The sequence below is a fragment of the Ursus arctos genome, unplaced genomic scaffold (assembly GCF_023065955.2).
Source record: "Ursus arctos isolate Adak ecotype North America unplaced genomic scaffold, UrsArc2.0 scaffold_4, whole genome shotgun sequence".
Lineage (NCBI taxonomy): Eukaryota > Metazoa > Chordata > Mammalia > Carnivora > Ursidae > Ursus > Ursus arctos.
Window position 1 is genome coordinate 82,112,752 of NW_026623056.1, and position 12,237 is coordinate 82,124,988.

General features: G+C 34.6%; 1 protein-coding gene across 4 annotated transcripts in view; it reads right to left on the minus strand.

The window, feature by feature from the left end:
- SCAF4 (SR-related CTD associated factor 4) overlaps window positions 1-12,237 on the minus strand; it is a 55,827-nt gene that overhangs the window by 29,934 nt on the left and 13,656 nt on the right. For all 4 annotated transcript variants that reach the window (XM_026514214.4, XM_026514140.4, XM_048214776.2 and 1 more), the window contains exons 2-5: window positions 4,038-4,121; window positions 3,107-3,151; window positions 1,416-1,577; window positions 173-308 (exon numbers count right to left, since the gene is read on the minus strand). In XM_026514214.4, the coding sequence (XP_026369999.1) occupies window positions 173-308; window positions 1,416-1,577; window positions 3,107-3,151; window positions 4,038-4,121 (427 nt within the window). The remainder of the gene's footprint in view (window positions 1-172; window positions 309-1,415; window positions 1,578-3,106; window positions 3,152-4,037; window positions 4,122-12,237) is intronic.

The following is a 12,237-nucleotide window of genomic DNA, read 5'->3' on the forward strand; positions in this document are numbered from 1 at the left end:
AAAGAGCATATTTTTATTAGAAATAAGAATTGTGAAAAGAAAACCATACCTTCCAAGGTGTAAATTCAAATGTCTTTCTTATTGAAAAATTCCACCAATATAAACAGACTCCAAACTTCTCATATACAAAAGTTATACCATTTTCTAAGTTCAAAGATATACTTGGCCATACCTTCATTATTAGTAACACTTTCTGCTACTGGGGCAGCATTACTGGTTCCTGCAGCCATGTCCAAAAGAGGTTGAATAATTTCAATTTTGAATACTCCATTTTTTTGCCAAAGGTTCAGCACACGAACTATTTTACTCTGTTATATGTAACAAAACATGAATATGCAATAAATATTAGCATAAATAATGTCTTACACCTCTAACTAAAAAAGAAATAAATCTCTAAGCTAATATTTCCATCCTAAGTCTGTTTCATAAACAGAAAAAAATTTTTATCTTTAAAATTACAACTTGGTTAAAACTACTCTAATCAGCCTTTCTTCAGTAGTATAAACTAGAGTAAAAAACAAAGAAGGGGGAAATAAGAGGGAAGGAACAGAAAATAAATATAACGTAGCTAATCAAAACAAATATAATAAACAATGTATTTCAAGTGTTCATTGTATTTTATTTGTGATTACAAAGAAATACCATCACTGACAAAAAAAAGTAATTATCTTAGAAAAGTAAATGAAGTGAAGAATTTCTTCAGGATGATTTTAACAGTTAAAATACTTAAGAAACTGGTCTGTAACTGATAGGTAAGTCATTTCATGGCCCAGTAAATATGATGAAGGAGATCCAGAAAAGATGTTATTCATGGGAATAATGCTACGTCCTACTCAAGAAATGATCTTTTCTCTTGTGTATTTTTCCCACAAGAACCACTCCTCCAAGAAATACATTGTTTGCTGTAAATTTCTTCATTCTTCTGAGTAGATTTAGCAGTGCATTTCTCCCACCTACTGGAGTCCAGTTATTATGTCTGTAATGTTCTTCTACTTTTTTATAGTACATAGTAAAATCAGCTATAAATATGAGGAATTAAATACTGTAGTCTGATTGCTAATGAATACCATCTATGCTCCAGCCTCTCCAAATGCTGGAGAAAGGCATCAATTACTGGTCCCTTCCTTCTGGAATAACCAACAATATGAGATGAGTACTGCGCCTTTTTCTATGGCAGAATTTATCACTCACCTACAAGTATATCTTTCCAACTCCTTTTTCAACAGTACAACATTCCAGAAGAATTTCACAAGAAAATACATAAACATGAGATGGCCACAACAGAAAACACTGGGTTTTGTTTCAAATTCACAGAGATCACCCTATAATTCTCTTTCAAATATATAATATACATTTAAAATAGATTTAAATAAATATAGAAATACAAGTTTTAATTTAAAAATTATTAGCTATACCTTATCTTCAGATGGACAAAGATATAAATATTGGAATGTGGCAGTTATGTTTTTAGAGAATCTTGGCCCAAAAACATCTTTATCAGTTCCAAACTGATGACGAGACTGTCGCACAATTGAGTCGATTACATATAATCCCGGAACCTTATACTCCGGTTTACACTACAAAGATCAAGATGCAAAGTTAATACAAGAAAAGCAAAATCACAATTTGACACCCATTAATTTCCCTTTTACAAAACGCTGTATATCCAGTGACTGTTTCTATTTAGAAATTGCTTGAATGTTTAGCTCTCTTATTGGCTAGGCTGTCAAATTTCCCACAGGTCTGTACCAAACTACCAATTCTCTTGATACTTCAGATCCCCAATATTTTACTTTTCCTCTGATCCCTCTACCTCCCCACAATTTCCCAGAATCAACATTACTTTACCAATCCCTAAGCCACTTCCACACAAATCCACTTATTATGATACTCTCTACTTCAATTCATTCTGCTTAAAAAAATAATTTCTACCTTTTAAAGTTATCAAAAAGATAATTTTAACAACATCAATTTTAATTCTACTGAAGTACCAGAAAAAAGAAAAACTTAACAGAGAGATCACATTTTTGGCCTACCAAATTAACAAAAAGAAAAGAGAAACAGACACCTATATATATTTCTGATGGTACAACCTTTATGGATGATGATTTAGCAATAAAAGCAAAGCCTTATTTGATCCAACAATCCTACATCTAGAAATTTGTCATAAGGAAAACCATTAAGACACATCTAATTTTTTCCTTAAGGCCAGCCACTGAAGCGAAAATGTCCAAAAGGAATTAGATGAGTAAACTGTGGAAACAATCATGCAATGGAATACTTTTTGCAGACGTTTTATGATAAATTCAGAGGGAAAAACAGGTTATCAATGTCACCAGTTTTTCTTTTATGAATGTGTGTGTACATAATTAAAAAAATGAGCAGATCCAAATATAAATATCATAGTAATTTGGGGCGGTGGCATGTAGGTAATTTTAATTTTTTTCCATTTTACTTATTTGTACTTTGATTTGCTACTATAACAACTTCTACTGATCATTTTTTTGGTCTGTTGGGACTCTAACTCCTCTCTCTCAGCTAGTATTCAAAGGCCATGGATCAAGGACAATGCCACCACACACATTTGTTGGTATGTACTACAAGGCACAGCTCCAGGTTGGGGGAGAAGACAGAGATGTCTACATCTCTGTTCTCAGTCCTCTGGTGAGACAGATGTGTGCTAATCACATGGTTATAAAACCAGATACAACTGTAAAACTGAAAAATGATTTAATTGTGATAGGAGCAGGGAAAAGCCGGAAAAACCTTACAAAGTTATTTCACTTGAAATACTGCAAGTTAAATATCAACAAAGTAGACAGGACAAATGGCAGAGGAGGCACATCAGACTCAGGGAAGAGTCATGCTGAGTACATGGGAAACTTGTTGAGTACCTACCTCATACTAAGTGCTCAATCAAAATTGCTATACATTCTTGTTTTGTTAAAAAAAAAAAAAAAACAAGCTCAATCAATTAACCAGAACACCTAGTGACAACTTTTTTTGTAGAGTGGCTTTAGAAGCAAGCATCCAAGTTACAATTTACAAAGTAAATTACAAATACTGATCATAACTAAAATGAGGTAATAATGAAACGGATAGTTACCTTCTTGATGAACTTTTCTACGATTTGAACTACATGCTTATAAAGCTGAAAAGAATTAAAAGAAAATTACTGTACAGTTTACATATTTCTACATATTCAGTAATGTAATTAGAAAATACTTAAAACCTTAAAATCTGCATAATCTGAATAATTCTCAAAATAATACTGAATGAACCATGACAAATAATCCCTAGTCAACAAGTGAACAATCATAAATCAGAAGGGAATTAACTAAAACAGAAACTACAAAAATCCCCCTGAAAAGAAGGTCCTTTTCTTAGATTTTTAATCAATAAACCTTAATAAAGCAGTATATTCAGGCAACTTTATGAAACAGGTAAGAACAGTGAACTGGAATTAAATAATGCAGTTTCTAAAGTAAGTCAGCTATTTAGGTGTGATTTTGAGGAAAAAAATTGAACTTCATGGAGCCTGAGCTGTTTTTTCTTTTTAATAGAAATATGAAGCTAATACTCAGCTGATTTATGACAAGAATTAACTTAAAGAAAAATTCCCTTTCATTCTACTCTCTACTTCTGTTAATTCAACTTTCTGACACACACACACAAATCAGCAACTATGTGAGGCAATAGGAGTGCTAATTAGCTTGACCGTGTAAATCACTTCATAACGTGTATGTGTAACAAAGCATCATGCTCTAGTATATTTTTAAATCTATTTGATTTTGTCAATTATACCTCAACAAAGCTGGAAAAAATATAAAGGGGGAGATACTAAACAACACCAAAAAATGAAAAAAGCAGGTTTTGAAATACTATGTTACAGTACAAATATACTGTACTGTATTATCGCATCTTCAGCAAAAGCTAGTTAGTACTCTTTGATTCAGGCCTAGGCTAACAGGATGAATTCTCACATTTAACAATATTTTCAAAATTTCAAAAACATTTTTTCGAATTTATTTTCTTACCTTAATAGCTTTAATAGCAGCTTTAGTGATAAGAATCATTTTGGCTCGAGAGATGGGTGGTTTCATATCCATAAGTGAAAAGAGCTTAAAAAACAAAAATAATTTAAAAATTAAAAGCTGGAGGTCAATTCCCCCCAGGTCTGCAAAGATAATGCAATTTATCAACTAAAAGAATAACAAACTTTTGGAATGAAGTTGAACAATTTAGCTAGTAAAGAAAATCCAAGCACTTTCCTATATACCTGCAACACTACCACGAAAATACCAGGGGAAAAGATATTAAAAATAGCAAAAAGGAAAAGAAAGAAAAAACATTAAAAAATATACAAAATCTCTAACTGAAAAACCTATAAAATTTTACTTAAGAACTCAAAAATAATTTGAATGGAAACATACCAGGGGTTTCTGGACTGAAAGTGGCAACAGTATGACTCAATATTTAATGCAAACCTGAGATTTTGGAGAACTTCAAATAATTCTAAGGGTCATTTGGAGAAAGATGTATTAAATTAGGCAAGAAATTTAAAATGCTGGAATTCACAATTTCTTGATTTAGTCAAGCATAAAAATGGCACCATATTTAACAAATCTCATGACAGTAAATCTAACAATCAGGTGCTCCCCATGAGATTTAACCACACACGCATACTGCTTCCCTCAAAGTTTAAATCCAACCAAGACATAATGAGAGCCCATAGAGAGTTACAAAGATAAAATCCTGACATTAAGAAGCTTACATCTAGCTTCTTAAATTCTTCTCTGTTTGCTTTTGTTTTGGTTTAAAAAAAAAATTTATTTATTTAAGAGAGCGTGCACGTTCATCTGCTCATGGGGGAGGTAGGGGGGCAGAGAGACAGGGAGACCAGCAGACTTCCCACTGAGCGGGAAGCCCATGTGGGGGCGCCATCCCAGAACCTTGAGATCATGACCTGAGCCTAAACCAGGAGTCAGAAGCTCAACCAACTGAGACACCCAGGCACCAGCTTGCTTTTGTTTAATCATGGGCACATACTCACCCTAGGACTTCTCAAAAGATAATTTGTAGTTTGTCTGGTTTTTTAAGTAGGCTCCACCCCCAGTGTGGAGCCCAACACAGTGTGGCTTGAACCCACTACCCTGAGATCCAGACCTAGTTGAGATCAAGAGTCAGATGCTTAACCAACTGAGCCACCCACGCACCCCTAAAAAGATATTGTGAAGTAATTAAGTTTCAGGGCTTTATATGAATCATATTTCCATTTCTTTCCAAATAATGCTGATATTCCAAATACGTAATCTTTAAGACACAGATCTTTACTAGATCACTAAGATGTTAACCTGAAGTATAAAAGTCTCTTTTCATAGGGTAAATAACGCTATTTGGCAACATATCCTAAAAATTCAGAGAATTTTCACAGTTTTTCAGACAACTACAGACACAATGAGACTATAGCTAACAGTAACAGTAATATTAGAAAAGGCATGGAATGTCAGAGATAATCAATACAAGAACCGGATACTCTGGTTTAAGCAGAGAAAGGTAGAATTCTTCCATAGGTATACTAAGATAAGAAAAAATGGGAGAAACACAAAGATATTAACAAAGGAATTTATTTTAAAAAATGTGATTCTCTAAAGAAGGTCACGATTCTTTATTATTTCTTTACCAATGTAATAATTATCCTTGAGAATAAATGCTCATTAACAGAAAACAATTAGAAAGGAGACAGTAATCTTTGAGACTATATAAACCGATGGGAACTGAAAAAAGTTTAAAATATTAAAGTTTAAATACAAATTCTAAAAATGTAAACACTGCATAAAATATATGGCATGTATTTATAAAGGATATATTCTTACCATTTATAAATTGTAAAATTTATTAAGACAACTGTTTATAGCTGTTATTCTATTTCCTTCTCTGTACCTTAATGTAGAGAAAGGGGATGCAAAAAAGTTGATACACGATCTTTAAGAATGAACAACAGTAAGAACTACTTCTCTGGTCATTAAAAGCTTAGAGAATCATATTTTCATGCAGCCTAAGTGAAAAGCACTTCCTGATTACTTCAGCAGTAAGCAACCTGCCATATTAAAAAACCTCAGCCAACTGAGCACACAAGACAGACCAATGTACCATCAGATAAAATACTCCATAGTCTATATTTAAATTACACCTTGTTAAAAAAATTAAAATACAGACTATATCATATAGCAGTATAACCATTCATGCAAAATACCAGCAAGAGAACCCTCAAGTGCTATTACCTAAGAGACAGTAAAAAGGGTGTTAAACATTTCATGAAAAAAGGATGACTTGGGAAAAGAAGAGGGAACCAACATCTGAGTGTCTACAATGTATAAGGAGGAATTAAATTTAGTGGTATATAATTTTATTTAATCATATTAACAACTGGAGGGAGGTGGGTGGGGAATGGGCTAAATGCGTGATGGGTATTACTTGCTGTGATGAGCACTGGGTGTTATATGGAAGTGTGGAATCACTAAATTCTACACCTGAAAACAATTTCACCACATGTGTTAATAACTAACTAGAATTTAAATAAAAACTTGGGAGAAAAAAATCATACTAACTAACACAGATTCTCTTCCACCCGTTTTGAGATGATACTAAAAAGAGTTACTTGTATCTGTTTTGGATGATGCCCAAGGAATGGGTTTGAACTATAATGTGTAGATTTTATAGCTCACAATTCCTTTTTTTTTTTTTTTAAAGATTTTATTTATTTATTTGACAGAGAGTGAGCACAAGCAGGGGGAGAGGCAGGCAGAGGGAGAGGAGAAGCATGCTCCCCTTGGACCAGGGAGCCCAACACGGGGCTAGATCTCAATCTGAGCCAAAGGCAGCCGCTGAATCAACTAAGCCTCCCCAGGAGCCCCTACAGCTCCCAGTAACAGCACATTCATACCCTTAATACAATACTGCTTAAGGATTAAATACATACAAGACTATTAACTATGATGGGGAATAAAGACAAAATATCAAGCAGTCATCTGTGCCTGTCTATATATTGTATTGACTCAGGGATAATGACTAAACATACTAAATTTAATTTGGGATAGCTACTGAAATTCAGGCAGACATGAGAATATGGATCTCGAACACAGAAAAGGTCCAGGCTAGAAAATGAAAAGTCACAGAGTCAAAGCCATGAGTATGGGTGAGGTAAAGTTTGTAGTAAGAAGAAAGCCAAGAGCATATAAGCTAGAGTATATAAAAAATGCCACTGTGGAATAGAGAAAGGGGTTGCACAAATGAATAAAACCAGGCCAAATACCAGAAATTAAAGGCATTTGGCATGGTCAATGGTTAAGAGTGCAAACCAAACCTTGTTCGGTTTGACTATTAGGTGGCTGAACAGATACCAGTTTTTGAAAGTGATTTCAAAATCCAACTGGTAAAGAAGTGGCAGGTGAGGAGGTAGAAATGCAGTTTTGGATCATTTTTCATTAATTTAACAAACTTCTGAGTGCCTAGGAAGTGTGAAGCTCGGTGACTGGTACGTAGAGGAGGCAAAGGCATGTTTCAGTGCTTTACAGATGACCACCGCTAAAATACCTCTTACTTGTGAGCACTGCAATGCCTTTATCACATTTAAGTTTCTTTTTAGATGTTCTTTACCTTTCCTTTACAAATGCCTTTCTTAAATATTAAAGCTGAAAATTTGTATTTGGTATAATTTGTAAGAAAAACAACACTACAGGCAGAGGAGTTTCAAAACTGGAGGTTTAAAAAATTACCTTTTAAAAGCTCAATGAATGTTTATTTTATTGACTTCTTCAAGGCACAAATTCATCAGTCTTTACCTTTCAGAAGGCAAAAAGGTTCCCTGATATCTAGATCAATACCTTCACTGGTCACATAGACCCAGAAATTATGCTGAAATTGATATACCTTACTCTAACTATGTGCACTGACACTACCTATTTAAATAGAAACACTAATAGCTGTTGTGGTAGTTAAGACAATATAATTCCATTTTACAGATGAGAACACTGAAGCACAAAAGTTCAAGAATCTGCTCAAAATCATAAAGCTAATTAGGTGTTAAATTTAAGCTGTGGTCCACCACTACCCAAAGCTCAAGTTCTTTCCAATAACTACCTAACAATAAAGAAATCATTTCATTAATACTATAATACATTATCCTGGATGAATGAATAACACACAGACATTAAAGATGATAGACTCTACAAATAAGTTTAAAAAATTATACACACACACACGCATGTAGATCCAAGTAAGAAAGTATACCAATATGTAACTGTTATGGAGGGACTGGAACCAAAGACTTAAAGAAAACAGGAACAAAAACAAAAAATAAGTGACATAAGAGGTAAACTGCTATGTCCAGCCAAGCAGTAAGTCAGAGGTACTAAGTCCTTAACTGGATATAGAGCAAAGTTGAAATTTAATATTCTTAGATAAGAAAGAGTTAATTGACACGATGGCTGAGGAATCTCTCAGAAGTATACAACCTTGTGGTGACCTAAGACTCAGATTATAGTTCCTGAATTTTTAAAAACAATAAATTTCTGTTAAAGTAATGTTAAGAACACAAGATCAATAATCAACTCTCTGGCAAATCCTGACACCTGCTAGCTATGAGAAGTTGTTTCTTTATTTGTACGATGAAAATAATAGCCCCTACTTACTAAGGGGAGTTTAAAACAAACAACACATATAAAAAGCACTTAATGCAGCACCTAGCACAGAGTAAGTACACAACAGACATTACCTATTATTACCACCACACATAATTTTGTTGAAAGGAGAAAGAATCCAGAAATAATCCAGGAGTGTTTTTCAAACTGTGGGCTGAGATACATTAGAATATAAAAATGAGCTTAATGGATGTGACAGAATTTTTTTAGTGGAATAGAATAAAAAATAAACAGCATTGTACACAGTGAGGGTAAGTACTATTTGGTGAAATTTCTCAGTTTTGTGTGTGGGTATGTATGCAAAAACACCTCTCTATGTAAAATTATAAATCTTACTGTAGGGGTGACAGTCAAAGGCAATGACTCAGAGAAAAATTCTTTTGTTTTAGAAATGAGGGAAATAAAGCCTAAACTAACTGCTGTCAACTTTCAATACTGAATAGATTCTTCAAGCCATTAACATATTTCTTATGAACAAACTGTGGGGAAAAAAAGCAGACCGTCAAGTTAGAAAAAAATTTCATATTTTTCAATCAAGTTTAGAATAGATAGTATATATAGAGTAGAAAGAGGGGTAAAGATAATTTGGGCTCTAGTTATTTCTGACCAACATCCAATCTCAGCCAACAAACCTCAAGAAAAAAGCCTATTGGCTTTATATAAAAGCGTGAGAACCATAAAATTTACTATAATTCCAACAAACTCTACTAGTGAAAAAAAAATCAGGTATTTGGGTATTCTGGGAAAGTCAGAAAGACCTGGTTTTGATTCTGGGTCCAGCCATGTACACAATTCTGGGCAAATTACAGAACTCTGTAGGATGCAGTGTCCTCACGTGTAAAAAAGATGGTAGTTATCTACTTCAGAGGTTTCAAGGAGAACTGAATTGGTTTTTCTGCAAATGAAATGACTACTGTATCACCTGCAAGTGCTCAATAAATATCACCAGGAGCAGCACTCTCCCTACTATTACAGCTTCTATTCACAATTAGTGTAATCTGTCAATGAAAACAAATATGTCAAAGCAGCCAGAGAAACCCAGGCAATTCTCATACAAAATAGCAAAAGCAGTAGGCCGAAAAAGGTACAAGACCCCTGTGGAAGGCAGGAGTAGAAAAAACACACTTTGCCAGCAACAGATGTATTTGGCTTTTTGCTGTCACTAGCTGAATGACTACAAAAAGTATAAATGTGAACAGTCTTGCTACATGACATACAGAGAAGCCTGATACACAAAGTAGTCTAAAAATTATGAAAAATCATTCATCACGATCCCTTGTATCAGTAAGGAATAGTTTCAAGAGAAGGTAAAGTATGAGAATATTTGGCCTGTAACACCTGTTGAATTCATAGTCTGAGGTAGTCAAGTTACATGATACTCTGCTATTTAACAGTATAAACTTTGACAAGTTTAATTAACCTCTCTAAACCTCGAGGATCTTTTAAATATGAAAAGGGGGATTAACAGTATACATTTCATCTCATAAGGCTATTAAGATTAAATGAGATAATATACATAAATCTCAGCCTAGTACCTGACATATAAGTGACTCACTAAATAAAGCTATACACTGCCCGGGGAATCTTTACACACACACCAAGTTTAAATTTTTTGTTATGGCTTACCGTAATATCTTTTTTGTATTATATCTACTATTCAAACACTGCATTTATTTTTTTAAAAGATTTTATTTATTTATTTGACAGAGAGAGAGAGAGAGAGAGAGAGACAGCCATTGAGAGAGGAAACACAGGCAGGGGGAGTGGGAGAGGAAGAAGCAGGCTCCCAGCGGAGGAATCTGATGTGGGGCTCGATCCCAGGACTCTGGGATCACGCCCTGAGCCCAAGGCAGACGCTTATCGACTGAGCCACCCAGGCACCCCTCAAACACTGCATTTAGAGAAATCTTCTCTACAGTGACAATACCATATATCAGAGACTCTTAAAGCTGTATAGCACCTTAGTACCTCATCTGGTACTTAAACCTAATTTAGAACTACTTTTATAATATATCTGCAGCTCCCGCCAAGTGACATAAGGCTTAATACTCATAACTAATCAGCTCCAATGGTTACAGAGGCCTCCTGTGCACTAACCTCCAATCTCCCTTCTGAAACCTTCCTTCTCCTGTTCCAATTCTGAATAGTGATCTCTCTTGCATGATAAAATATTTAAAGATAACTAAACTTGTCTCCCACTCAACTATCTTCTTCAACTATTAGTGAACTGATATTTCTAGATCTATCCTGGCTAATTCCTTTTAAGTATGATATCCCCAAATGGACATCATCCAGATGTATTACCATGTTAATGGAATCCAGTGCATTGCTTTTTTTTTTTTTTTTAAGTTTCCTATTTCTGCAATAACACATTACCACAAACTTAGCAGCTTAAAAACAACACAAATTTATCTTACAGTTTTGGAGATCAGAATCTCCTAGTATGAATTCAGGAGTTGACAGGGCTACTATATTCCTTCTGGAGGCTCTAAGGCAGGATCTGTTCCTTGGCTTTTCCAGCTTCTACAGGATGCTTACATTCCTTTGGCTCATGGTCTGTCTCTTCCTCCATCTTCAAAGCCAACAGGGCAGCATGTTCTCCTCCCTGACCTCTGTGCTTCTGTTGTCACATCACTTTCTGACTTTCCTCCCTTTCTTGTATAAGGACCCTTAGGATTACATTGTGCTCATCTAGATAATTCAAGATAATTAACACATTCCAAGATCCTTAACCCAATCGGATCTGCAAAGTAAGACAAGATATAATAGGTTCTAGGATTCTGAAGTGGATGAGGGAGGAACTTCCTCTTTCTTTCCTTCTTTCTTTCTTAAAAAGATTTATTTATTTATTTGAGAGAGAGAAAGAGCACATGCAGGCAGGAAGGGGCGGATGAAAAGGGAGAGAGAAACTTTAGTAGACTTTGCTGAGCTTAGAGCCCAGACACAGGGCTCTATCTCACAACCCTGAGATCATGACCTGAGCTGAAACAAAGGGTTGGGGGCTTAATTGGCTGAGCCACTCAGGGGGCCCAGAACATTAAAACAAAAACAAAAACAAACAAAAACACCAAAACAAAACAACAGTGCTTAATTCACGGTTAACTTACATCTATATGAACTAAAACCCTCAAACTGTTTTCAATGGAATCTCTATCAAAACTGGATCTTCATGTTGACTTTATGCTGTTTTCTGACAGTCCTTTCAATCTACTTAGATCATCTGGAAATAATTTTCTACTACTTGATGTAGCAGCTACTCTGATCAGCTTATAAATTTCATGAACTTTCATGAATGTGCTTTTATATGCCTTCTTCCAACTCAATGGTTTTTTTAAAATTAGTAAGAAAAGGACCTACCTGTGGGACAACCCTGATATTCCTTGGACACTGCCTGTCAGCTAAAATTCACTTAAAAATACACTCATCCTGCCTGTATTTTTCTAACTTATTCATGATGAAATCATGACAAATATCTTTCTGAAATATTTGGTTTAGATAAAACACTTCACAAAAGAAAAAAGCTTAATTTGGTCTG